This window comes from Girardinichthys multiradiatus, chromosome 4, assembly GCF_021462225.1.
Source record: "Girardinichthys multiradiatus isolate DD_20200921_A chromosome 4, DD_fGirMul_XY1, whole genome shotgun sequence".
Lineage (NCBI taxonomy): Eukaryota > Metazoa > Chordata > Actinopteri > Cyprinodontiformes > Goodeidae > Girardinichthys > Girardinichthys multiradiatus.
Window position 1 is genome coordinate 43,245,856 of NC_061797.1, and position 26,348 is coordinate 43,272,203.

At 39.5% G+C, this 26,348-nt stretch overlaps 1 protein-coding gene across 1 annotated transcript in view; it reads left to right on the forward strand.

The window, feature by feature from the left end:
• The first annotated feature begins 860 nt into the window (after positions 1 to 860).
• nav2a (neuron navigator 2a) overlaps positions 861 to 26,348 on the forward strand; it is a 129,995-nt gene continuing 104,507 nt past the window's right edge. The window contains exon 1 of the mRNA XM_047364021.1: positions 861 to 1,622. Within this exon, the coding sequence (XP_047219977.1) occupies positions 1,407 to 1,622 (216 nt within the window). The 5' untranslated portion in view covers positions 861 to 1,406. The remainder of the gene's footprint in view (positions 1,623 to 26,348) is intronic.

Sequence of the window (26,348 nt, forward strand, 5' to 3'; positions counted from 1 at the left end):
TTACATTCCATCTTTATTATATTCTATATACCTTTATGCATTTGAATCAAAATACATGGATATTGCTCTGTAAATTTGCAGATATTCTGTTGTTGGTTAATAAGGGTAGATGATTTCTCTTCTTTGCCCAGTATTTTCTTTGTTTTTTTCTTCAGAGCTTCAGTAAGAAATAAATCAAACCTTTGGCAGATTTTCATATTATGCTGGGAATCAGGCTGATCCAACACCGACTCTCTAATTAACCATCCTTGTATGGAAAAAAGTGAATCCTAATGAAGTAAGAACAGGATGGGAATACTGAAAAGTAAGTCACGCTACCAGATTTCAAAACAGCCCATTTGTTTTTTTATGCTTTTGTTAATGTCATTATTCATGAGACTACATTAGAACCATTAGAAAACCTTTTCTTTGATGAAATGTTTAATTTCTTTGCTTTAAACCAAATTAGTGTCAGGCAATATCTTATTTAGTCAAAGATTTGGATACTGGAGAGCTAATTTACCCCATTTTAAGCATTTTTTTAAGGAAATTACCAGATCCTAGGGGGAAAGTGGGAAATCGGAGCAAACTCCATTTGGCTTCATAAATGTTGCTTTTCAGAGAGCCAAACAGGATAACAGAGCAGCAGGCTGGTGAAGACACCACCAGTGTGTGTTGGGCCGGTCTCCACATATGTCAGTCTGATCTAAGCCACACCTGCTGCTGAACAGAGAGGGAGAGAGTGCAGTGGAGTAGAGCGCGGTGTGTTTTAAGGCTGCGCTGTCACAAACAGAGCAGTCGCCGGAGCGAACACTTGCTGCATCGCTGCTGCCTTTCTCTACCTGCTTCTGCTCTGTTTTACTGGACAAAACTACATCCTCCCTTCTGTATCTTAGATGCAATGATATTATTCACAAGGCTCAGATGAAGAGGAACTACTTGGCTTATACTGGGCTCCTTTGGCTATTTGCTGACTCTCACTCTGAACTAGAAGTGAGGGGAAGGGATCTTGTGCTCTGCCACCAGGCAACTGGGAATTTCTCAAGGTGGAAATTGGGATTTATTTGCTGGCATTCTGAAAGATTGCTTATAAAGAAATCCTTGGACATTTACTATATTATAAGAGCTGAAGCTGCTTGATAATGGGAAACAGGTGCGAATATGAGGTTTAAACCCCCACGCTGCATGTTGGCAAGGCTCTCCTACTCCTCTGAAGAGATCCAGCAAAAACAGCCAACCTCCAGACGTTGAAAGATTGCACCTCAATCAAAACATCGATCAAGTGCAGCCTGACTTGTGGCTTCTTCATTCTGGCAACATCAAGATCACCAAGTGAGATAACAGAAATTCGTGCCAACAGCTGGCAGAATCTCTCTCTGTCAGTGGAAGGCGAGTGCGGTTTGGTCATTTTTTGAACTCGGGAGAAGATGCCCGCCATCCTGGTGGCCTCAAAGATGAAGTCAGGACTCCCTAAACCCAAACCAGTTCACAGTGCCCTTCCAATCCCCCAGACCCCAAGCAGACCATCAGCTTTAGCTCTGCCTTCGGCACCTCTCAAGAGCCACATCGCCTCAGTGGGCCAGCAGGTGCCCTCAAGATCCCCAAGAAATTCTCCGGAGTCGGAAGCAGCTGGAAACCCTCAGGTCAGGACAAATGTGTCAACAAAATCCAGACTAATGTTTTATTCACTCTGCTCAGTAATTTTTGTCAGGTTTTATTTAGTCCTGGTTAGTGATTTGTAACAATACCTAAGAAAGAAATATAAATAAAAAGCTGTGATAAAGGTACCATTATTAAAATTTGTGCACATAAAATCCAATACATTGCATAATTTGTGCTTCAGTTTGTCCCCTCTGACTGGATATGCTAGATAATCCAGACAGGGCTAAAATGTTAACTGAGATGAATTAGGAAAATGCTTAGTAACAGTTGTTTCAGGTATGAACAGTTCAATGATTTCTATAAATAATCATAGAAAACTGCAGCCTTATTGAATTCTGTTTGGCTCAGTAAGTCAGAACCCAAACCAGTGATTTCCTGAAAGGAAACCAAGCAGGCTGTGACACTGCTGCCCAGGATGGCAGCATAGCAGGACATCGGGGTGACTGTTTTGCTGTGTTTGTGAAATATTGGCTGTGTGTAGCAACCCCATGCAAAAGGACTGCAATGGCAAGAGGGATCACTCTAACGCCATGTAAGGCAGTGAGGAGAAGGAGCTGTCTCTGTATTTGTACGTGCCTGCCAACCTGTCCAGTAAGTGTTACTCTGAGCGTAACGTCTCTCCGAGACAAATCTGAATGCCGTCTGAGGAAATAATACAGGAGCCAGTGTCTCCGGACACGTGATGAGTTTGCCGTTTTGTTTTTTTGGCTAATCACATTTTCTCACTGACCTACTTTACATGACATTCTCCCTTCCGCCCTCCTTTCTCTCCTCATCCCTGTGGTGCTGATGAAGCAGCCCTCGTCACCCTCAGCTATGTTAACCCACGACCTTTAGGACAGTGTCAGCGATCTGAATATTGCAGTCGTATGCAGGACTGTATCCAGTCTTGCTGTGTATTTCAGTGCTGCAGTGTTGATATTTTATTTTTCTTAAATTTGGGCTGCAGCTACTGGCCATCTCATAAGGGATCCATGAAATTGGTAAACCAGTAGAACAAAAAATGAAACCCAGAAACAACCCTGCATGCAGATACCTGTTCACACAGTATGGGGACTGAATGTGAACCCAATCTTCTCTGAGGGCAGAGTGAGATTAGGTGGCTCTCTTGAGAGGTGCAGACTGCTTTTTCATACAAGAAAGTTACTCTACAAAGGTTTAATGGTGCAGATTTGCCAAGGGTATTATGGGAGTTTAGCTGTTTGGGCAGCATGTGTTTTTTGGATCCAGGGAAGGCTTATGAGAGCATTGCTTTCCATCTCTGTGTGCTGCAAAAACAAATCTTTGCATCAAGTCTGCATTGCTGTTGAAAGGTGGCTAATTGCTGCTTCCCAATGCATAGATGTGGTAAGGTCAAGATGCTGCTTTGTCTAATAAAAAAGCAAACAATTACTTAAATTTGCCTAATTGAAACTCTGCTGTTCAGGGCATTGTTTGAATATGATTAAATTACTTTGTCCTGTAATATGTTCGCTGTATAACTGTTGCATGTTACATTTCTTAGAAATTAAGGTTAAATACAGAGTAGGAGTCCTAAATTTCTTCATAAATTACATGCTACAATAAAACATGAGGAGCAGATTTAGTCAAATGGTGTAATTTTAAAAACCTCAGTATGAATCATTTTATATTGTCAGTTTTATTCAGCGGTGCAAACAAAGAACAGCAAGCTTGAAAGTCAGTTTCTCTGAAAATCAGCACCCTGCAGTGTCTTTTGTTCAATCTCTCTGTCATTTCCTCTCAGCATCGAGTGCTTACCGCAGCGTGAGAAGCATTTTCAATGAAAAAATGGGGCACATTTGAAGTTGGTATATATGAGGAGCTGTAACAGAAATATTGTTTCTTCCTCTTCTGTCTGTTTCCAACTGGTGATTCCCTTGGCAGAAACAAGTGAGCAGAATTATAATTGATCCAGGTTAACAACCTTTGCCTGCATATAACATCCTGTTGAGACTTTTCATATTACACAAACTTTGACCAGTTAAAGGGAGAAAATTCTGGTTGCTGAGGAGGTGGAGAGGGAGATTCAGCTCCAACAAAAGCCACAAATAGATTTCCATCCATAACAGTTACCCACTAGGTGTGGGCTGAGGTTTGAGTTGTTTTATAACCAGGAGAGCATTTTTTTATGCATCCTATCCCAACCCAGCTTTATTTGGTTAACAGTAGTTTGAGACGAGTTTCATTCAAAACAAAACCAAGAAAGCAAAACATCCTGAAGGACAGCAAAAATAATCTTACAATCCACTGTATACACCACAGGTACATCTAAGAAAGTTAGAATATTGTAAACAAAATGTTCAACTTTTTTTGTCACGTAATTCAGAAAGTGAAACTTATATATAGATTATGGAGTGAAAATCTTTCAACCTTTATTTATTGGAATGTTTGTGATTAAGGCTTACAGAAAATGAAAACCCAAAATGAGTGTCTTGGAAAATCAGAACATTACATAAGACTGATAAAAAAAAAAAAAAAAAAAGAGGATATTTTATACAGAAATGTCAGGCTTCTAAAAGTTAGTTCTTTTCTATGAATTCAGTACTTGGTTGGGCCTCCTCTTGCATGAATTACTGCATCAATGTGGCGTGGCATGGAGGTGATCAGCCTGTTGTCCTGCGAAGGTGTAATGGTAGCTCAGATTGCTTTGATAGCTGCCTTCAGGCCATATGCCTTGTTGGACCTGGTGTCTCTCATCTTCCTCCTAACAATAATTCACAGATTTTCTAAGGGGTTCAGGTGAGGTCATGTTTGCTGGCCAATCTAGCACAGTAACACTATGGTCATGGAACCAACTTTTGGTATCTTTGGAAGAGTTGGACCATTGCTAAGTCCTACTGGAAAATGAAATCAGCATCTCCATAAAGCTTTTCAGCAGAACAAGGCGTGAACTTCTCTTAAATTTATTGGTAGATAACTGCTTTGATTGTGGACTGCAAAAACCCAGTTGACCAGAACCAACAGATGACATGGCACACCAAATTATCACTGACTGTGCAAATTTTAGACTGAACTTCATACAATCTGGATTTTGTGCCTCTCAACTCTTCCTCCAACCTCAAGAACCTTGATTTCTAAATGAAATGAAAACCTTACCTTTATTTGAAAAGAGAACTTCAAACCACTGAACAACAGTCCAGTTAATTTTCTCCTTTGCCCAGGTAAGACACGTCTGACGTCTCTGGTTCAGGAATGGCATGACATGAGGAAAGCAATATTTATAGTCAAAGTGTAGGAGTCATCTGTGCGTATTGGCTCTTGATGCACTGACTCCAGCCTCAGTCCACTCCTTGTAAAGCTCCTGCAAATTCTTGAATGGATTTTGTTTGACAATCCTCTCAAGGCTGTGATTATCCCTGTTGCTTGTGTGCCTTTTCCTACCACACTTTTTCCTTCTATTCAACTTTCTATGAAAGTACATGGATACAACACTGTGAACAGCCAGCTTCTTTAGCAATGACCTTCTGTGGCTTACCTACCTTGTGTAGGATGTCAGTGATAGTCTTCTGGACATGTCATTCAGCAGTTTTCATGATGATTGTGTAGGCCATAATATGGCCACTACATAACAATTACACATTGAAAAAGCTTTTTCTTTCAATTGGTGTTATGTAATGTTCTAATTTTCTGAGACACTGTATTTGGGGTTTTCATTATCTGTAAGCCTCAATCATCCAAATTACAAGGAATCGACACTGAGAATATTTCACTCCATGCGTAATGAATCTATATAGGTTTCACTTTCTCAAATGTGTAACAAAAGTATTGAACTTTTTTGCGATGTTCTATAAAATATTTTGAAATGAACCTGTATATAGAAGAACTTCTCCGATGGTCAAAGAAATTGCAGCAACCCAATGGCTTGAGCAGCTGAATGACAGGAGGTGTTTGTGGGAAGTCAAACTGGAAACATAAAATGAGTTGGACATGACACCTTTAAGCACTGACAGGGTAAATCAGTAGTTATCTGAGGGATTAGTGAAGTCATGGTGAAGAGAAGCAGCAGCTCACGCGTTTAGCTGGATGGCCCAGTTGGCTCGCAGCTCTAACATGTTCCGTACTTTAACAAAGAGTTAATCCAAAATGCAGCAAGAGCAGCAGCAGCAGGAAGGAGAGGGAGACACCCAGAGCGTATTTACAGACCGGGATGATGCAGATCTGAAGGTGTTTGTGTGTTTGTGGCTCAGGGAGTGTGACATCTGCCACTACAGACTGGGAATGTGTCAAACCACCTGCTCTGTGTGTGTGTTAAATATGTGCTTCTTGTGTGTGATTATATATATATCTTGTCAAGCTGTACTGACTTGTAGCCTTTTATAATGCTGCATTTGCAGAAACGTTTTTGCATAAACTTACTGCTGCCCTCTAGTGTTAGATTTTTCTTATGCACCCGTTTTCATTCATAAAGTTATGCATTAGCGCCTGTGTGTACAACACATGCAAGGGCGGCATATGTGCTTCCTTGTTAATTATTAATGCCTCTGTTTTCCATACCACTCACCTATTTCCCTGTTTAATCTCAAAGTCTGTTGTCACCTCATTAATTCTCTGCTGCAGCTCTGAAAGGTTTTTAAAGAAGCCATATTTTATATTATTTTAATAAACATCTTTCAAGACGAAAAGCATACTGGAGGGTGTCACAGGACTCATTGTGCAAGCGTAATAGTCTGTGAGCTGAATCTGAATTACATAAAGACATAGTGAAAAGATCGGCAACTACCCAAGTTAACATTTATCAAGATTATTGTCTGCTAAATAAACCAGGAACTGCCTTTTAAACAAATCCCCATCCAGAAATTAAAAGCTTTGGCTTGATAATAAGTCATCTCAGTGATTTGATGTCTCAGTGAAGCAGAGCCTAATTTATTCCTCCATATTTGAAGCTGTAAAGGTGCCGAAGATTATGATTTCACAATTTAAATAAATTTAATTAAGACTTAGTTTGTTTCTGGGACTAGATTGACTTTGAACTTTCTTATATAAGTGTGAACTTGTTTGATTATAATGGATTGAAATCTAATAAATGAGCCTTAAAGTCAAACTGAAAGGTCTGTTTTATTAAAATTAGACAAACGGGTCCAGAAGTCATTATCAGCTTCCCGACACAGTTTAGCTCATGTAAAAATTTATAAAAATTTTAATTCTTTTTTTAATTGTATTTGTTGTAATTATGAATATGAATATATTATTTCAGTCAGTCATTTTCTACCGCTTATTCCATAGTGGGTCGCGGGGAAGCTGGTGCCTATCTCCACCAATCTCTGGGCGAGAGGCGGGGTACACCTGGACAGGTCGCCAGTCCATCACAGGGCAACACACAAACAACCATGCACACACTCATTCATACACCTAAGGGCAATTTAGAGTTACCAATTAACCTAACAGGCATGTCTTTGGACTGTGGGAGGAAGCCGGAGTACCCGGTGAGAACCCACGCATGCACGGGGAGAACATGCAAACTCCATGCAGAAAGACCCCCGGCCAGAATTCGAACCCAGGACCTTCTTGCTGCAAGGCAACAGAGCTACCAACTGCGCCATCGTGAAGCCATTATATATTATTTAATATTTATATTAATATTTTATTAAATAATATTTCGGTCTGTTAAGGGTTGTCCTGTGAATACCAGCCCAGTAAGGTGGTGGTATTAGGACAAAATTGAAAGGGATGGGCCAAGCTCTGACATTATTGAACTGCAAAACTGCACACACAAGGAATAAATTCACACAATTTCTTAAAATACAAGAATTTATTAACAAAAATAAGTCAACTCAAGTCAAACATATTTCAATCAACAAACTCTTTACTATGCTAAAATAATCCAACTAAACTCCCAAGCAGAATTAAAGAATAAGGACGACTAATGGCTATGTACAATATAAACAAGTTGATTAAAGATGGGTTGAAAACCATGATCGAAAGAGTGATGCAACATTACCATGCAATGTTTATTTTTGAGAACCAAGGATTATCATGAAGGATCTGGAAATGAAGTTAAGTTAGTCTTGGAACCAACTTAGGCAATAATTGGTATACCTTTAGACAACCATTCACAATGCAAGATCCGATAAAATATTATTTTAATAAAATAATATTTTAAGAATGATTTGCTGCATAAAATCAATCTTCTGGATGACCAATTCTCAACGGTGTTTAATTAGCTGCCTTTATTTAGTAAAATAATATTTAAAGAAATATCATTAAGGAAATTGTAAAATAATACTTAAGGAAATATTATTTTGAAAAAGAACCAAATCTTTCTGGGGAAATGGGCTTAATTGTGTTACCTAGTTATCATGTTTAGTAAAATAATATTTAGGGAAATATTATTTTACTGGATTGAAAACTAACAACCTTTTTGGGTAAATGATCTTAGCAGGCGAGCACGTGTTCTTAGCTGTTAGCAGTTAAAGCTAACAAAAGAAGCGTATAGCTTTTCAGAATCAGAATCTCACAAATACCTTTAAAATCCCACTAATAAAACGGGTTAAAATGCATAAGCATGGACAGCAGGTTATGGCCGATCTTCTGTGTTTAAAAACCAGCCTCTAAATAAAGTTTTCTTAACTTTGAAAACAAACACAAACACAGAACACAAACTGAGCAAATGTGCTTACAGGTAATCTGCTAGCACTAAGATAGCTGAGTTTCAACACAAACAAAACCAAACTTCATAAAACAAAAATAATGTTTAGATTATTTCATTCTAAATTACTTCTCTCTCTGTGCCCAAACCTAACCTCTCAGGTGAACCTTGCTGAGGAAAAGTTATCCAGGGTGACGAAGTTTGAAGAAAGAATCCACAGTGAACAAAAGGTTAGCTTGCAGCTTACCTCTATAGCTGTGGGGAGGGGCGGCTTGCTCTGTCGGCCAGCCAAACTGCACGTTACTGCTGTAGCCATGGTGATGCAGTCGCGTTGTCCTTCCTGCAGACCGGGCAAACTGCTGCACTCGGCATCGTAAAGACATGGTCTCTGCTGGGAACTCTCTAGAACACAGTTCGGCTTCTGTAGACCTCAGAGAGAAAAGTGAAGCCACTCTTGTACCTTAATTACCACCGTTCATGAATGAATACCGGATACACAAACAGCAATTCATTCGTACTTAACTTAGTGCATATGATCGCGTGATCGTATGACACTCTTGGATCCAGTTTGAAGAGTTATGTCTGTTTGCCAGCAAAGAGACAGCGCGCTGTGTCTCTCTGTCCAGATTCCCTGGGGGAGACCCACGTAGAAGAGACAGGATGTAGCAAGAGCAGAGCTTTTATTTGGACAGTGAGGTCACGGAAAGTCCGCTGTTACCCCTTTTTCCTAGCTGTGCTGGAAGTGGGTTAATGCGATTTATTTTGACAGTTTCAGAAAAGTTCGTACCAGATTTTCATGTTGTAACCATGGCTGTGGTTCCAACATATTTATTCAATTCAGTTTTATTTATATAGCACCAAGGCACTTCACAAAGGGTTTGGAATGGTGCGGGGTTGTTGGGGAGGTTAGAATAAACCAGTGTTAGAGTTTGGCCATTTTAGAATGGGCTATGTGTAGGAGCACTAAGTAAAATAATAAACTGATAAAGTTTGTCCATGTAGAGCCCACTGGTTGCCATTGTTATACTAAAAACCACAAAGATTGGGGGTACTTCTCTTTGTCAGACTGATTACAACCACTGGAAAAGAGCAGGGGTCGCACAGGTAGTAGAAATGGAGAGTGTGTTTGCACCTCAACCATAACTGAGCCGGTTTAGGCTAAACCTGACTCCCCCTTACTCCATCCAACAGGGAGGGAGGAAGGCAGAGGTAAAAATAATTGGCAAGTGTTGTTTCCTGTTGTATTGTGTGAAAAGTGGGTAACTTTAAAATGGACTAAGTCAATTCAATCGAATCATACAGATTTCAAGTCAGGTACATACATTAATCCTAACTATCGAACAGTGCAGTCAGATTCGGTTATTTATTCATATTGGTTAAGAGGTTTTTCTGTCTAAGGAAACCCAGCAGATTACATCCAGTCAGTGACTTCCAGCATTCCCTCCTCCCGGATGAGCATGTAGAGACAGTGGACAGTCACTGGTGTTGACTTTGCAGCAATCCCTCATGCTGAGCATGCATGTAGCGACAGTGGAGAGGAAAAACTCCCTTTTAACAGGAAGAAACCTCCAGCAGAACCAGGCTCAGTGTGAGCGCCATCTGCCACGACCGACTGGGGGTTTGAGAGAACAGAGCAGAGACACAAAGAGAACAAAGAAGCACTGATCCAGGAGTACTTTCTATGGGAAGGAAACGTAAATGTTAATGGATGCAGCTCCTTTAGTGGTTTCATCTAGGAATAAAAAACTGTTTAGAGTATGAGACAAAGCACAGACAAATGATTTATTTATTTATTTAAATTATTATTATTTTTTAATATTTGCAGTAGTATTTATAAAATTAATCTTGTAAATGTTGATTATTAGTGGGTTTAGTTTTAAAGAAGTGCAGTCTAACTGGTCCTCCGATAATACACATGATATAGTTTATCCGGCGAAAATAAGCAACTAGAAACCATAATACTCATTCTGAAATCTTTTTTGCTCCCCTCAACACATTTTTTCAAAGAAAAATAAGAAATTACTTGAAGATGCAGCTCTATTTTGGTCTTTACCTATAAAACAAGCAACATTTGACCATTGTTTCTATTAATATGTAATTTTTTGATGCATCAATGAAATTTCATATATTTATTTAATTAATGAAATGAAAAAAATTCAGAAAAAGGAATAAATGCAAAAAAATAAAAGCCAGCTATCTTAATCTTAAAGTGTTTTGCTTGTACATTGTTAATTACATGAGATTTGAATTGATGTAAATTTATGTTTGTAATCTTTATTTTGCTAAGGAAGTCATTTATTTTAAAAGTGATATTATTTTCTATTTATATCTATCTTTTCTATCTTTAAAAAAAAAGAATATATAACATTTTTGTATCTTCAGGATGTTCAGCCAATTGACCTCCCGAAGAGGCCTTTCTTATTACTGGTGTTCCTCCCCTCCTCCCAGCATCCAGTGAAATGCTATAATGATGTTTTTATAGTTCTCACACCCAGCTCTCCTGGAAACCCGAACACGTAAGAGAGAAAGCCAAATCAGTTGCATGCTGCAATGGATTGCTAATGCCCGGCTGTCCAGAGCTGGGCAGATTTGTGGAGGGGGTTGGGTGGCTATATTGCCTTTGTTATTATTACCATGACAAAGGACCACACAGACATATATGTCTCGTCAAGTGGCACTGTGAGTTAAAGCCAGATTTAATGGATGTTTTAGTGGCCCATTGTCGATGAGATCATTGTTAAAAAGAAATAACCAGGTTTTAACAGACTGCAGAGTTCAGACAGAGCTTAGAGAATAAGAACAAGTCTGGTTGGAAATTGTCTCTTATTCTCATGGATTTAATGATAAACTTTATCATTATCACTGTTATTGTATTAGAACTGCCTCCCAAAAATCTTTGTCAATGGTAAATGTAGGCAATTTCATTTCTGACAGCTGACTTCTTAGAGATAAGAGATTTTCACTCAGCAGCAGCACTGTGTGTTTCTATCTGCATCAGGCAGGATGATGACCATGTTGCTGTCGATAAGAGCAACAGCACACCTGTGTCTCCTCTCTCAGAAAACACAGAGGCTGCTGTCCTGCAGATTGATCTGAATGAGCTGAAAAAACCTGACAGCCGGGTTGTTTCAGACAGGTTGACTGCTCTCAGATAGCAGCAGGCCTGAGGGCAGCAGCTTTTTCTGCTGGAGGATGTTGCTCAGGAGGACCCAGGATGGCCAGGTGTGTCCTAAAAGGGAGTTATAAGAGAAAAATAATCTAACATCCAATTCTGCTCAAGGATTAGACAATAGCATCTCTTTTCGTTTAGTTATTACTTTTTCCAATGAGGATGAGTGAATCACTCATAAGTGTGGCCATCAGATACAGTGACATGTATAAAGTTATTACCAGCTCAAAAATGCCACTGAAAGTTCCATAGAAAAATCAGAACATTCTGTGAATGAGCATCACAACTCTGAGGCATTTATTTACCCAACTGTGAAAAAGTACTTGCCACCTTATAGATTTTATAGAATTCATCCATCTATTATCTGTATCCACTTATTCTTGCAGGGCAACAAGGGGGACTGGTGTCTTTTTTAAGTGGTCAGTGGGTGAGAGGTGGGGTACACTTTGGACTCACACTCATACCTAAGAAAAATTTATTGAGACCGCTTAACCTAAAATGCATGTTTTCAGACTGTGGGATGAAGCTGGAGTTCCAAGAGAGAGCCCATTCAGGCCTCACTTGCCTCAGTTTAAGTCTACTGTTCATGATTTAACAAGAAGAAATCATCCATAGGAAAGTTCCAAGAAGACAACTACTGCTGTCCAAAAGGAAAATAAGTGCCTACCCTGCATTTCCTCAAAAAAACTGTCTTGTTTGCCAAGACTTTTGGAAAAATATTTTCTGAGACTGATGAGAAAATGTTCAACTTTTTTGGAAGGCATGCATCCCATTGTGGAAAAAATACAATTTTAAAAAAAGAACATCATACCAGCAATTAAATACAGTGGTGGTAGTGTGATGGTTTGGGGCTGCAGGCTTCTTCAGGACCATCAGAACTTGCTGTTACAGATGGAACCATGAATTTTGCCCTCTACTACCAAATCCTAAAGGAGAATGTGCAACAGTTTTAAGCTTTAGCACAGGTGTAATTAATATGCAGTAGGAAAATGTTCCAAAGCACACCAGCAACTCCATCTATGCCTTGTAAAAAAAACATTTTGGGGTGGGCTAGTCAATCTCGAGACTTCTATCAATTTGAGATGCAATGACTTCACATAAAACAGACTGCTCATAATAGAGAACCCCTTCAGTGTGGCTAATTTGAAATAATTCTGCAAAGAGCAAAGTGTTGTTTTCATTTGATAAACAACATCATAATTGGAAAACTGCATATTGAATTTACTTAGGTTATCATGTTGTGATATTAAAATTTGTACGTTTACATTTAAGAGTGAAAACTCTGTAACTGGCAAATACTTTTTCACAGTGGTAATGACCTCATCTCTTTTCTAATGTGTCTCGATCAGATTCCACTTCCTTTGCAGTCGCCCCCGCTTTTTTCCTGTCTGAGGTCATGGCTGAGGACATAACCATATTAATTAAGACCCTACATCTGCTTCTCCTGAGTCAACATCCTTACATCGATCCCCCTCCAAGGTGCCCTCCTCACTTTGGCTTCTCTCCTCTGCTTTCCTTGTGTCACAGTTGTCACATGGAGCTCGTTGGGAAGCACAAACGGTGCTTTGTGAGTGGCGCCCCCTGGAGAATTAGACTTGCTGAAGCAGTTAGACTAACACAATTAGCATCATATCTGTCTGGAAGCTGGAGCCTGAATGGAAAAAGCGAGAGCATGAGGTAAAGGTCAGCAGGACTGAAGTCACCCTGCCCAGTGCATCAAGTTGAAGGTGAAACCAGGGCCAAGACACTCGCTCTGTATACTTTAGGACCTTTGTGGAGCTAATTGTAAACAGATTTTCTTGCAATAGTTAAAATACATATTTTACTTTAGTCTTGGATTTTACCTTCTAGTTACTGAGCAAACCGCTGTATGAAATCATCATATCATCTCTATATTTTTAGCAAATGATTAATTCTGTGCCTCTGGTTCCAGACTCCTGCTTGACTCCCAGCTGCACTCTGAGCTCAATATGATTGTTCAGTTTAAATAGACATGGCAACAGCTATGAAATATTGCTCAGCTTTCTGTCAGGACCATCTGCTTTTGAAAGGATGATAGAGAGGATTTTCACATCTCCTCTTTCAGCTCTTCTCTCCTGCAGATTCAGGGACTTTCTCAAGCTGTTTTTTGCCTCCCATTTCAGTGTGGACGAAGCTGCAATAAGTGTGAGTACATGCAGGAAAGGGCTATGCTGCTTTGGTAAATATTGGATTCCAAAGCAGGGTTGTAAATTTGACATTCAAGGAGCTTCCTACTAAACCACACCGAGTTATTATTGACTATAAATCAAAATCACATCTGAATTTAGGGGTTAATCTAATTTGAAGGACTGCATACTGCTCATTTATTTATGAAAATCTTTCCACGCCCTCAGCTAATGTCATCCACTAAGAAATGTCTCCCTATTTGTTTCATCAGAACTATACTGAGTCTGCTTTTATAAAGTTTATCAGAGAATATATTTCTATTGTGTTTTACTGGTTTTGAGCCAACCACCAGTGCCAGAAATGGTCAATGAAAACACTGTATCTTAATTACAATATAAAATGTAAAGGTCTAATAATGTAAAAAGAAAATAATAATAATAATAGAAACATAATCAAACAAGTTGCCCCATTGGTATTACAGGATCAAAAAACTACATTATCATATCATCCAGTCAGTCAGGTTTTCTAATTCTGTTCATAAATACCATTGGTTTTGCAGTTTCCAACTAGATTGGGCTCAATTTTGCCGAGACATTGTAAATTCTGACTTCTGAGGAAAGTATCTGAAAGGGATTTTCTTAAAATGAAATATATTTTTGTAAGTACAGGTGCGCAGTTCCGACTCATGCAACCCTCTATTCTACGAATTAATGCAGGTTAATCAGCTGACGGCTCAGTCGGTTGCTAAATAGTAAAGCTGCGACACAAACCAGTGGGCCCCCCTCCATTACTTCTCCATTTAGTTGTAACTGCATGTGGATAATAACACAGGTAATGGTGGAGCCTGACTAAAGCTGACAATTACAGCAGAAATGAGTAAGAACCCCTGTCAAACTACTCTGCTGCTGTAGTTGATCACTAAAGAAACTATTATGCAAAATTACCAGAAAGATAGAAATAATATAGTGCTACTGCTGAATACATTTACATGGATCAGATCCTTGTTTACACTGTAAAAATATATTTTGTATGCACCAGATCCATGTTTGTTATGAAAAACAATGTATTATGATATAAAATGATCTTTTTTTATTTGTCTTATTTGTATTGACAGGCAAATGAAAGCACACAGCGGCACGATAAGTGATTCTAATAAAATAAAACAATTGCACGACTGATTCAGAGTTAAATGCTTCCAAAAAGGATGTTCACTTTTAACTGTTATTTTGCCTACTGTTTTGCCAAACAGAGAAGTGACTAAACAAGGGCTGAATTTTGCCCTACTTATTAGTTTTATCCTATTTAAGAAAGCTGAAATGCTTTAATATTGTAATTAATCATATTTTTTTGCTCTTAACAAAAAAAAAGCCCTGTCTGTCAAAACATATTGCCACAGTATCTAAAATGGTATTTTTCTTGGTATCTGTAATGGCTTTGAAATTTCAGTATGGTGACATCCCTAGTTTATAGGGTGGTGCAATGAATTGCAACAAGCTTAATTTTCACTGCAATCAGATATGAACTACATCTTTTTCTTTAAAAGAATTGTATCTTTTCACATAGAACGGTCAAAATATTAATGTTGCCTTTTCAGTCAATGACATTTTTACTGTGGGCAATGAGGGCAGTGGAACTGTTCAGATAGATCCCAAATATTAATGGTACAAAATATTTAACGTAGGATGCAAGAAAAGGTCACAGAAACGTAAACACTGATCAGTCTACCCTTGTTCTGACAAAAGGACCCCTGTCCAACAGCTTTTGTCTGTCTCAATCTACAGCAAGTCCATATGTCCCTGACTCCATCCTCCCACCTTCACCAAACAGTCTATGCAGCAGGTCCATCTCCCCCCATCATCGGCGTAGTCTTCTTCCACCCCAGCTTTGAGAGCTCAATGGCAGGGGTCCCCCGAAACAAAAGCTCCTCCTCGGTGGGTTTATCCCCCCTGTTGTCCCGAATACACTGTGTTCTATTGGTATCTGTGAAAGGAACCAATACTCAGTCCATTCACTGCAGCTGCACTTAATGAGCTTGTTGAAGGTCTGCACTAAAACTGTTAAACATGAGCTCTAAGTACTTACATATCTTCCCAGTGTAGAGTGATAGTAAAGCAATGCTCTTGGGAGCAATAGGAACATGTTCGATGGGTGCAAAGGCTGTTTGGACAAGTATCCCCTCTCCCCAGTTTTAATTAATGTGGTAGAAAGAATACTAAAAGAAAAAAAAAAGAAAAGAAAAAAAAAACACAAGGAAAATAAGTTTATTCTCAAATCTGCAAGAACTCTTATAAAAGCTCCTGCATTGTTGTTAGCAGAAATACATTTTAGGCTGTTTTCTCTATTAAATAAAAGAATATCTGATTACCGTACCATTCTATAAAACCTTGTGATTTTAATGTTGCTTAAGAGTATGACTCCTTCAGTAAAATAACTTGCCATATGCAACATATGTTATCTGTTTTTTGCTGATTATCTTCCACTTCCACACCTACTTCAATAAAATATTGTGATTCTGTTGATAAACTAAAACACGAACATGGTAATAATTTGTCTTGCGTGACATGAGTGCTCCCTATAAGGGATGGGTTAAATGCATAGGACAAATTTTGTTGTAATGTACATGTGCAATGACCGATAAAGATGATTATTATTATTATTATGAGTGAGTCAAACAGGACCCTTATTTAAGAGGTGGACATAAAGTATTGGGAGACAGGACTATCTCATCTGTATCATAGTGGGATTTATTTATTGCATTTTACTGCATTGACATCTTCTCTACATGCAAATGACACTTTCCAGTTTGTCTGTGTGGTCTATGTCATTCATTGAGCTGAAACTAAGTACAGCATCCCTTAGTTTTTTTTCCACCAAAGCAGATCCAATTCTAAACCAGGGTTTGCCCTAGAGCCAGCCAGTTCTTTACCAGTTCTACAAACCAGCTTTAAATGTTTCACCTTCCCTCTGGAGACACAGCCCAAGGAGACATTTTAACAACACAGATTATCTATCTACCTGCAGTCACATGTGCTAATTCCACCTACTTTGATTTATTGACTGTGTTTTAAACAACAAGCAATGTTTCTGAACATCTCACAATCCTGAAATGCTGGTCTCTCACCCTTACCATTTCAAAGCATGATCTATTAATGCTACCTGGTGATGCTACAAAATAGATTTTTTTTTTATTTTATTGGATATCCTCATGAAAATGTCTGATGTAGCAATATTCAATTAGAAGAAAAAATGATACCATATTAACCATACCATATTTTGACAAAATACTGCAATTGATTTATTAATTTAATTATAAAAATGTTTAACACACTGCAGTTACTGCAACTAAGAAGAAAACATAACATAAAAATCTGAATGTTGCAGTACATTTTTTTAACATTACCTTTTATCCATTGACCTGTTGTTTTTGTTGTGGTAATTTGAGCCAAAAGTTTGACTGAAATACAAATTGTATTAACTGGATACTACTGCCACATAGGTACACTCCAGACTGTACATAAAAACCTTAATATAGAAAATTGAAAGGTTGCTCTTGAAAATGAGACCTCATATGTCTCAGTGGGATTTATGTTTATAAATAATGGTGAAATAAAAAATAAAAAAAACATAAGAAATGAAAGAGATGAGAGTCCATCTTAGTTCCGCCATATGCTGTTGTTGCATTTTAACCATTTGCTACTATCAAGCTTATATAGAACATTTCAGTGTTGTTTCAAAAGTAATTCAATTTAATAACAAACAATTAGTTGTACATATCACTTTACACAATTTAGATGGCCTCTAAAATATTATTATCTCAAGGAACTTAAAGCATTTTGTTTAGCCTGCTGGAAGTGATCAGTCCTCCCCCTGCTGTGGGAACTTTTCGTAAATCTTGGGTCTTTCCCAAAATTTAAATTCAGGCTTGTAATTTGTGGTCAGGAATGGAGTGTGTGTGTGCGCACACAAGGGGTTGGAGCAAGCTTAAACGGAGAGCATCCTGCACTGTGGATTCTCTTCCACACACACAAAAGTATATAAATACTTAGGTTATGAACCCACAGAACACATGCACATAAATACAAGCATCCACATTGTGCAGTGAGTTGTGAGTGATGGCTGATCAGAGAGTGGTTTGGTCCATCTGTGTTTGGGGAAAATAAAACTAGGCTTTTCTTAACAGAAATAAGCTGTTTAAAGAAATAATAACAGGAAAATAGATTGATAGTCTGGAGTTTTAAGTGATTTGGCCTCTGAGCATTTTCATTTCTCATTTGTTGTGTTTCCATATACTATGATTAAAAGTTCACTGATCATCCTCTTCCTGTTGCTGTTTTACAATTCTTTTTTTTTATCATGGGAGGTGTGCAATATCGGGGGAGGGGTAATAAAGGTTACAAGGTCTGTCCCTTTCTTTTTCAGTCTCCTCCCCGTATGACCAAAGGTCTATTGAAAAGCAATTGCACAATGTGTTGCTGTGGGCAAGGGAGGAGGAGGAATCCTCTCCTCCTCCTCTCAGCACATTTGGTTTGGCACCATTTCAGAGAAGCAACAGAGGCTGCAGAGCTCCTCTTGCCTTTAACCTCCTGCATTTATTTCTCCCTCCTCTCTGGTCCAGAGTGGGTGGGAAGAAGCTGGAGGGACTAGGTTGTTCTACTCTACGGAGACCTGCTGGGTCCCAAGCTAGCAGCTGCTCTTCTATCCCTTCAGGGTCTCATTCAAGGCGGTAAACTTGAAAACTGTCTTGGATTCCTTTCTCCTTTCCTGGATTTTTGTTTTGCTCCAGTACTGTGGGGTGCAAGTGGTACGAATCGCTTATGTGTGGACCTGACAGGCCCACCAGCAGCTCTCTTAAATGTGAGGCAGGTGTTTCAAAGGAAGGTCGGCTGCATGAAGCAACATGAGTTTGATGTTGTGCCGCTGGGAGCAAAACAATTTCACCATGAAACTGGTAGGTGGAACACTTCCAGGTCATCACTAAGGTCAAGTACCAGGTGGAAGTCGAGAAATTATCAATTTTACGTGTTTTCTGTTGATCAAAATGTGTAAAATCACAACCTTACAGGATGTCTTAAGTTGCAGAAAGTCTTATTTTTGATACATTTTTGAATCCTTGATCCTATCCTTGTTTATGTCTATGTTCATGTATTATTTAAAGGGCATGTCTTGTCAGGCCATAACCACGCAGCTTTGGTGTTAGATTGCAAGAAGGCCATGGATTAGAAAAGGCTTTAATATAAGAGAGAAATGCACACTGGTTTTTCCCTCACCTGATTCTATCTTTCACTTTGATGTCAGCTTGGAAAGTTAAAACTGTCAATAACATCTTCAGAGTTTAGCCGCACATGTGTGCACAAGTCTATTTTCCTTTGAAGCATTAGGAAAAGAGCATTCTTTCACTGTGCTCTGTGCATTGCTGCACAAAGCAAAGTTTTAACAAGACTGTTTAGGGCAATATGATGCTGCAGAGGTGGTAAATATTCAGCAGTCTGGGATTCTGAGATAAAATACAAAGCAGGTCAGCTGCAGAAAGGTCATGTGGAGCAAGCAAATGAAAAATCAGACCTTTACAAAGATGTTGTAGGTGATAGAATTATAAGCAGCAGATTTATTAAAGTCATTTTATATAATAAGCACCCTGTTGAAGTTGTGCATAATGCAAGTAGCTGGGGGCATGCTCTTTCTTTGCTTCTTTCTCCATTCTCAGTCATAGCCTTTATCTGCATCTCTTGTGGGTGCAGAGAGGAAGGGAAAGCAGTGGAGGTTTCTACCGGAGCCTTTAGATGAGTTGATAAGAAGGCATGCTTAATTACATCCAGCTAATCCCCAAACAGATTGGCTTACAACAGGCATTTGGGTCAGTTTCTGTGTGTAAATGACAGAAATAGAGTGAAACTGAAAAAGCATCATAAACATAAAAAAACATCAGCACATTTAGAAGATTAAAAAGACCTTCCCTCTGTCTTATGAAGTGTAGTCAATGTCAATAATCTACTCTAATATACAATTCAATTGATTATTTGACTGTCAACATATGACCTGGGTTACATAAATCAAAATGCACCATTAATGGTTTGGATTTTACACAGAAACTGCCTGTACACAGGGAGAAAAAAATGGTGTGCCACCCGCAGGAGGTTTGATCCATATTTATTTTATGAATCTTATTATTGAATGATCGGTTTTGCCATGCTTCCTTTAAAATTTTTAGGGGTTGAGAAGAGAAGATGCCTGAAGTTGCACTGCTGTTAAAACCTTGAGGTTATCTTAGGTCCTCACCTTCATAGCCTACACCTTAGCCTCAGGGAAAAATGTGGAAACTAATTTGGTTTTATTTTAACATGGACTGAAACCTCTTACTAAGCCTGCTTTACATGTTTGTTGATGGACTTCTGTTCTCGGGGCCTTTGAAAAATGCTTCTTCTGACCCTTTTTATGCAAATAAATTTTCAAATGAAATATGAAATTTAAATTAGATTTTGGAAACTAAAACCTTTTTTTTGTTCCCATTTTATTGCACAATATCTTTGGTGATTGATAATGCTTCTTGTGTGCTGTGATATTGACTTATACCCATATCCATTGTATGTGAGCAGTGGTTTTCTGTGTATCTTGGGGCTGCTTATTTAAATGGAATAGAATTATGCTATTTTAAAGCATATTTCTAAATGCGGTAAATCAAAATCTCTAGCCAAATCGTATTTAGAAAAAAAATCAGCAAAAAGCCCAGATTGTCAAATGAACTAAATGATACATATTTATTGTGCAATTCAAATATTTATGGGTTGGGAAAGACAATCCTTAAGCGAGACAATAAGCATTTAAGATGCTTATTTAACTCTAGAGGCCCCTAGATCAACTGAAAAAGAAGAAGCTGCAGGTGATCTAAGGGTTTTTGCTGATTAGGTATTACATTTCTGATATTTTTTTAGTTGAACAGTAACCAAAGTAACAGTTTTGAATTTACCCCTTCTTAACTGAGCATTTTAGAGCAGGAGTTGCACCTGAGTGTGTGGCAGTTCAACAGGGATGAATATTACCTTTTAAATGTCAGAATGCACAGATGTACGAACAGATTTTCCCTCCTATCATCCTGGTTTAAGAGTATATACCTTTGTTTCCCATGCTCCACCAGCCAGCCGGGTCAAGGCCTAGTTGTTTGGTCTGTCATGTGCCTTTCATGGCTTCAGAAAACCACACATCTTTTGTGTACCATACGATGTACAAGCAGAGACATGAGGGCTTATTTAGAACTGGCCCGTCTCAGCTCACTGTGGGCTAAAGCCACTTTAGAGGCCTGTGTGAGTACAGTAGGATGCATGAGAAAGATGGTACACAAGTGCACTGTAAATAAGATTCTAATAATGGTTTATTCAGTCCATATCACATAGGATTGTTTGGATCTTATATTTGGTCAGCTATCATATTTAAATTTCCTTGCATTCACACTCTACATGCCAATAATATGCTTGGCTAATTACATGGACTTCACTTATTTTCCTTCAAGGTCTTGATGCCCCCAATGTGATATTGACAATGGTGACATTGCGAGTGCTCTTGTTATGTTTCTCTGTGCATGCTGGACATTTTTAGTGTAAGAGATGTTGTATGTGCTTATGTAGCCCAGGTGAAGCTAATGCTATTTGGTTATCAATGTCATCATAGACAGCCTTTTTCACCCTGTTGTTTAACAGTCATGTTGAATCTGCCTAGAACACCCAACCTATTAGGGGGGTCCTATAAAGGTTTCGGAGGAAGCATAGTTGGGGTAAAATATGGTTCAAATACATTTTGAAAACCTGAGATCCAGAAATATCAATAAATGCATGATACAATTTAGTGGCGGTGAAATTGGAGCAGATTGTGGGCCTTTAGTTTGTAAGGGAAACTTAAGAGACATCTGTCTGTTTAAAAAAAAAAAAAACTAAAAAAAGTAACGCATCACAAGTATCAACCATCGCACCTTTGTGTCCCTCCCCACTTACTGTATGCCTTTTTTAGATTATTGTGTTAGTGACACAATCAGTCCATCCATCATTCTCCCACCAGCCATCTGCTGGATGGCCCAGCTTGGTTCAGAAGGGATGTGTCGCCACATGTCACCCTCAGCTAACTGCAGCATGGAGACATGCTGAATCCTTAATGATGAAAGTGAGCAGATGGAGAGGGTCAATAACCAAAGAGCGTTCAGGTTGTCAAAGTGCTCATGCTTTATTTTAAGAGAGGATAATCAAAAAGCATCAAACAGGGCAGGAAGGCACAGATGATCTATAAGCTTTTATAAATCATTTGCTTTCATGTGTTGTTTTCTTCAAACATCTAGAGTAGTTAGATTTGAACTGGCCTGTTTGCTTTTATATAAAGGAATTTGATGCTATAGAAATGAACTGACTGAATGAAATCCAATTTAACTGAATATAAAGGAATAAAAAAAATCAATGGAAAGGAATTTAATAGAATTAAACAGGTATATCTGGAACACACCCTCCGGTCCCCCTTCTTATGAAGGGGGACCGGAGGGTGTGTTCCAACTACAGGGGGATCACACTCCTCAGCCTCCCTGGTAAGGCCTACGCCAGGGTATTGGAGAGGAGAGTCCGACTGATAGTCGAACCTCGGCTTCAGGAGGAGCAGTGTGGTTTTTGTCCCGGCCGTGGAAAACTGGACCAGCTCTACACCCTCTACAGGGTGCTCGAGGGTTCATGGGAGTTTGCCCAACCGGTTCACATGTGTTTTGTGGACCTGGAGAAGGTATTCGACTGTGTCCCTCGTGATGCCCTGTGGGGGGTGCTCCAGGAGTATGGAATCGGGGGCCCTTTACTATCCGGTCCCTGTACGAGCGGAGCAGGAGTTTGGTCCGCATTGCCGGCACTAAGTCGGACCTGTTCCCAGTGCATGTTGGACTCCGGCAGGGCTGCCCTTTGTCACCGGTCCTGTTCATAACTTTTATGGACAGGATTTCTAGACGCAGCCAAGGGCCGGAGGGGGTCGGGTTTGGGGACCAGTGGATTTCGTCTCTTCTTTTTGCAGATGACGTGGTCCTGCTGGCCCCCTCTAGCCAAGACCTACAGCATGCGCTGTGGCGGTTCGCAGCCGAGTGTGAAGCGGCTGGGATGAGGATCAGCTCCTCCAAGTCCGAGGCCATGGTACTCGACCGGAAAAGGGTGGCTTGTCTTCTTCAGTTTGGAGGGGAGTTCCTGCCTCAAGTGGAGGAGTTCAAGTATCTCGGGGTCTTGTTCACGAGTGAGGGAAGAATGGAGCGGGAGATCGACAGACGGATCGGTGCGGCTGCCACAGTAATGGGGTCGCTGTGCCGGTCCGTTGTGGTGAAGAGAGAGCTGAGCCGAAAAGCAAAGCTCTCAATTTACTGGTCGCTCTACGTTCCTACCCTCACTTATGGCCATGAACTTTGGGTCATGACCGAAAGAACGAGATCCCGGATACAAGCGGCTGAAATGAGCTTCCTCCGTAGGGTGGCCGGGCACTCCCTTAGAGATAGGGTGAGGAGCTCGGCCATCCAGGAGGGGCTCGGAGTAGAGCCGCTGCTCCTCCACATCGAGAGGAGCCAGTTGAGGTGGCTCGGGCATCTATACCAGATGCCTCCTGGACGCCTTCCTTGGGAGGTGTTCCAGGCACGTCCCACCGGGAGGAGGCCCAGGGGACGGCCCAGGACACGCTGGAGGGACTATGTCTCTCGGCTGGCCTGGGAACGCCTTGGGCTCCCCCTGGAGGAACTGGAGGTGGGTGGAGAGAGGGACGTCTGGGCGTCTCTGTTGAGTCTGCTGCCCCCGCGACCCGGTCCCGGATAAAGCGGAAGACGACGAGTATGAGTACGAGGTATATCTGGGTTTTATTTGAGCCATTGATTGCTTCTGTTGGTCATCCAGAAGCTTGTTTGTTGTCTTGAGGGCTTCTTTGTATGTCTGTGGCTGAATATGAAGGATGGCTCTTGCACAAAACTTTGTCTGTGCTAGCTAAGCTTTGATCACTTTACAATAGCACTATAACTGATGCCAAAACATAACACCTGACATGAACTTGAAGGACCTCCATTGTTTGTCAGTGTGAGCCTCTGTGTGGGATCCAGCTGTAATGTATAGGACCAGGTGTGCAGCAACACCACTAAAATGATAGTTGCCGTATGGAAGTCATGCTCATACCATTTGTTTTACATGAGAAGATGGGGTGGGGGGTTGGGGAGAGAGCCATGTGGAACTAAATAGATTTGAAAACATAAACATTTACATGGTCTACAGTGACTTCTGTAAGAAATAACATAGGATTAAGGACCATCTAAGGTTGACAGAAAGTACACCTGGCATTTTTGTCAAAATCACTTCAATCCAAAGGTTTATGAAAATTTGTACAAAAGCAAAATATCAAACTGAAAAATGTTAGATTAGATAAAAAATAGATTAGATAAAAAAAATCAGGGAACAGCTGAACATTGTCTAACAAATCTCGCTGAACTATGGTATGGAAAAAAAATTACTTGGCAGAAAATTGCAAGTCATTTGAAAGCTTTATCATTTATAGTATGTAACATAAGATACATTGGATAATTAAGTTTCTTAAATCTGTTTTACATAAAATCACAACAAATGTAATCTTAAGCTGCTTACCAAGATAAACAGATCCAGTCAATATCAAATAAATGACACTACTCACTAAAATGCAACACAATACAGGCAGATTCAGTTGATCATAAAATACAAATGGCCACATGGCTTGATTGACCAGGTGTGAGACCTCTTTGCTAAAAATCTGTTTAAATAAACAGATATTGTCACTCTATTCTTAACGGGAGTTAAATATATTTCAATAACTGTTTGTTAAGCAGAAAAGGACCAATAAAAAATAAATAGGCCAAGCATTTCTGAATATTGTATGTATCTATGTACAAAGAAGTAAGAAGAACCAAATGTCTGAGTCAGTGTACTTGACTCATACTGAATGATACTGAGAGAGAGACAGAGGTGGGTGGGCAGGGGGTTGTAGCTGTGTCAGGATGTCTGAGGCTTCAATTGGCAGGCTGAAAAGGGGAGGGGGACAGATAAGAGTTCTTGTAAAGAGAGGTAAAGCATGTCATGTACCAACCAGCAGTAACCTATAAAGACACTCTGACAGAGATGTGACGAGGATAAGACAGTCAGCAGCCAGTGGGCACTAAACTGCTCCGGCTTGACCAGACTGCTCTCATCTTCTGTTCTTGTGGAAGTTTAGTAATGTGTAGTTGTTTGTTTGGGTCTGCCAGTAATATTCATCTTGGTGACAACCTCTTATGGCGCTTTATTGCGGTGTCGAGGTGCCGACCAGGAGCAACAGCCGCTTCTCATGTGAAAACTACAAAGTGGTAAGAAATCAGAAAGGTTTGATGAAATGGTGATTTCACTATTTATGAAATATCAGGCCATCATGAAAGCATTTCTAATGTGTTTTTAATAGGACCAAACAGGCTGTGGTAAATCATGTAAAATAGGCCAATAATCACTGCATTTACCAACGCTGTTAACGGAGGGGAAAAATGGATATACGAGGAAAGGTCAGCTTGAAATAGACATGTCATGAGTAGAACAAGATCTGCATTTGCTGTTTGGATTTATTACAGAAGCTTCACATAGAAGAAGGTACTCTGTTGGTCTGATACACCTAATTTTGTAAAGCATGGATAGCCTGAACAGAGTAGCAGGAAGAGGCCTTCATTTTTCCTTTTATTAACAGTCTTAAGTTGCCAGGTATTAATTTTGGAAAGTTATTTGTGTCTCTTAATGAACCCTAAAAGCAATAAGACTAGTAGACCCTGAGTCTTGGGCATAATAGCTGCTGACCTATAAAGTACCTTGATGGACAGCGCTGTGTTGTGGTTTGATTTCATGTGAAAATGTGAAACATTCAGTCACTCCTTTGTGGTTTACATGCTTGAGCTTCAATAGGCAGAGTAAATGGTCCTTTAAATGCCTCTCAGTACCTGTTTGTGAACCTGTTTTTAAACAACTATGGCTGAATAAAAATACATAACATTAACAAGGTATAAATACCCAGCATGTGCAAACATTTCTTGCATAAGTCTGTGTTTTCCTAGGATTTGTTTCAGGTTTGGTGATATACCCCTTAAAAAACCCTAAGAACGTGAAGTTAAATTTGTGTTTAAATTCTTGTTCCGTTGGGATATTCTTTTACTACTTGCTTTAAAATAATGTATACCCAACTACAGCAATGCTAATCTTGAGTTCCTAAACAACAAAGACATATGTTCAGTTTATTTAAGAATCTGTCGCTATTTCGTATAAGTACCTCGGACGAAGTATCACCCATGTTGCGTGTGGTTGTGAGGAAAACACTGACGTAATGATAACTAGAGATTTTCTTTATGCAATGTGTTTTTCCTGAAGGGCTGCATGGTGGTGCAGTGTAGTGCTGTGTCACAGCTAATATGTCCTGTGTTTGCTATGGCAACATTGGGACCCTATTTTGTATGAGGTTGTACAAAAAATGAGTTGTATAAAGATTTAGCTTTAAATTTCAACTTTAAGGTTTTTGTATATGTTTGCTTGTTTAATCACCACAACATTACACAATGCTCCTCTGATTCCACATTTCCCATATGTAGTATGCAAAGTAATTTCTAAACCTCTTTGCTATGCAATATACTTAAATGCCAGCTGATAATGTTGGCATATTAGCTGAGGCTATCATTTCCGATATGCTAATACCAGCTTTAGTGAAGCTGGTGGTAGCATAGTGGATAGAGTTCCTTAATTTTATCATGTTTCCCAATGATAGTATGTAAGCTGGATTCTGGCATTG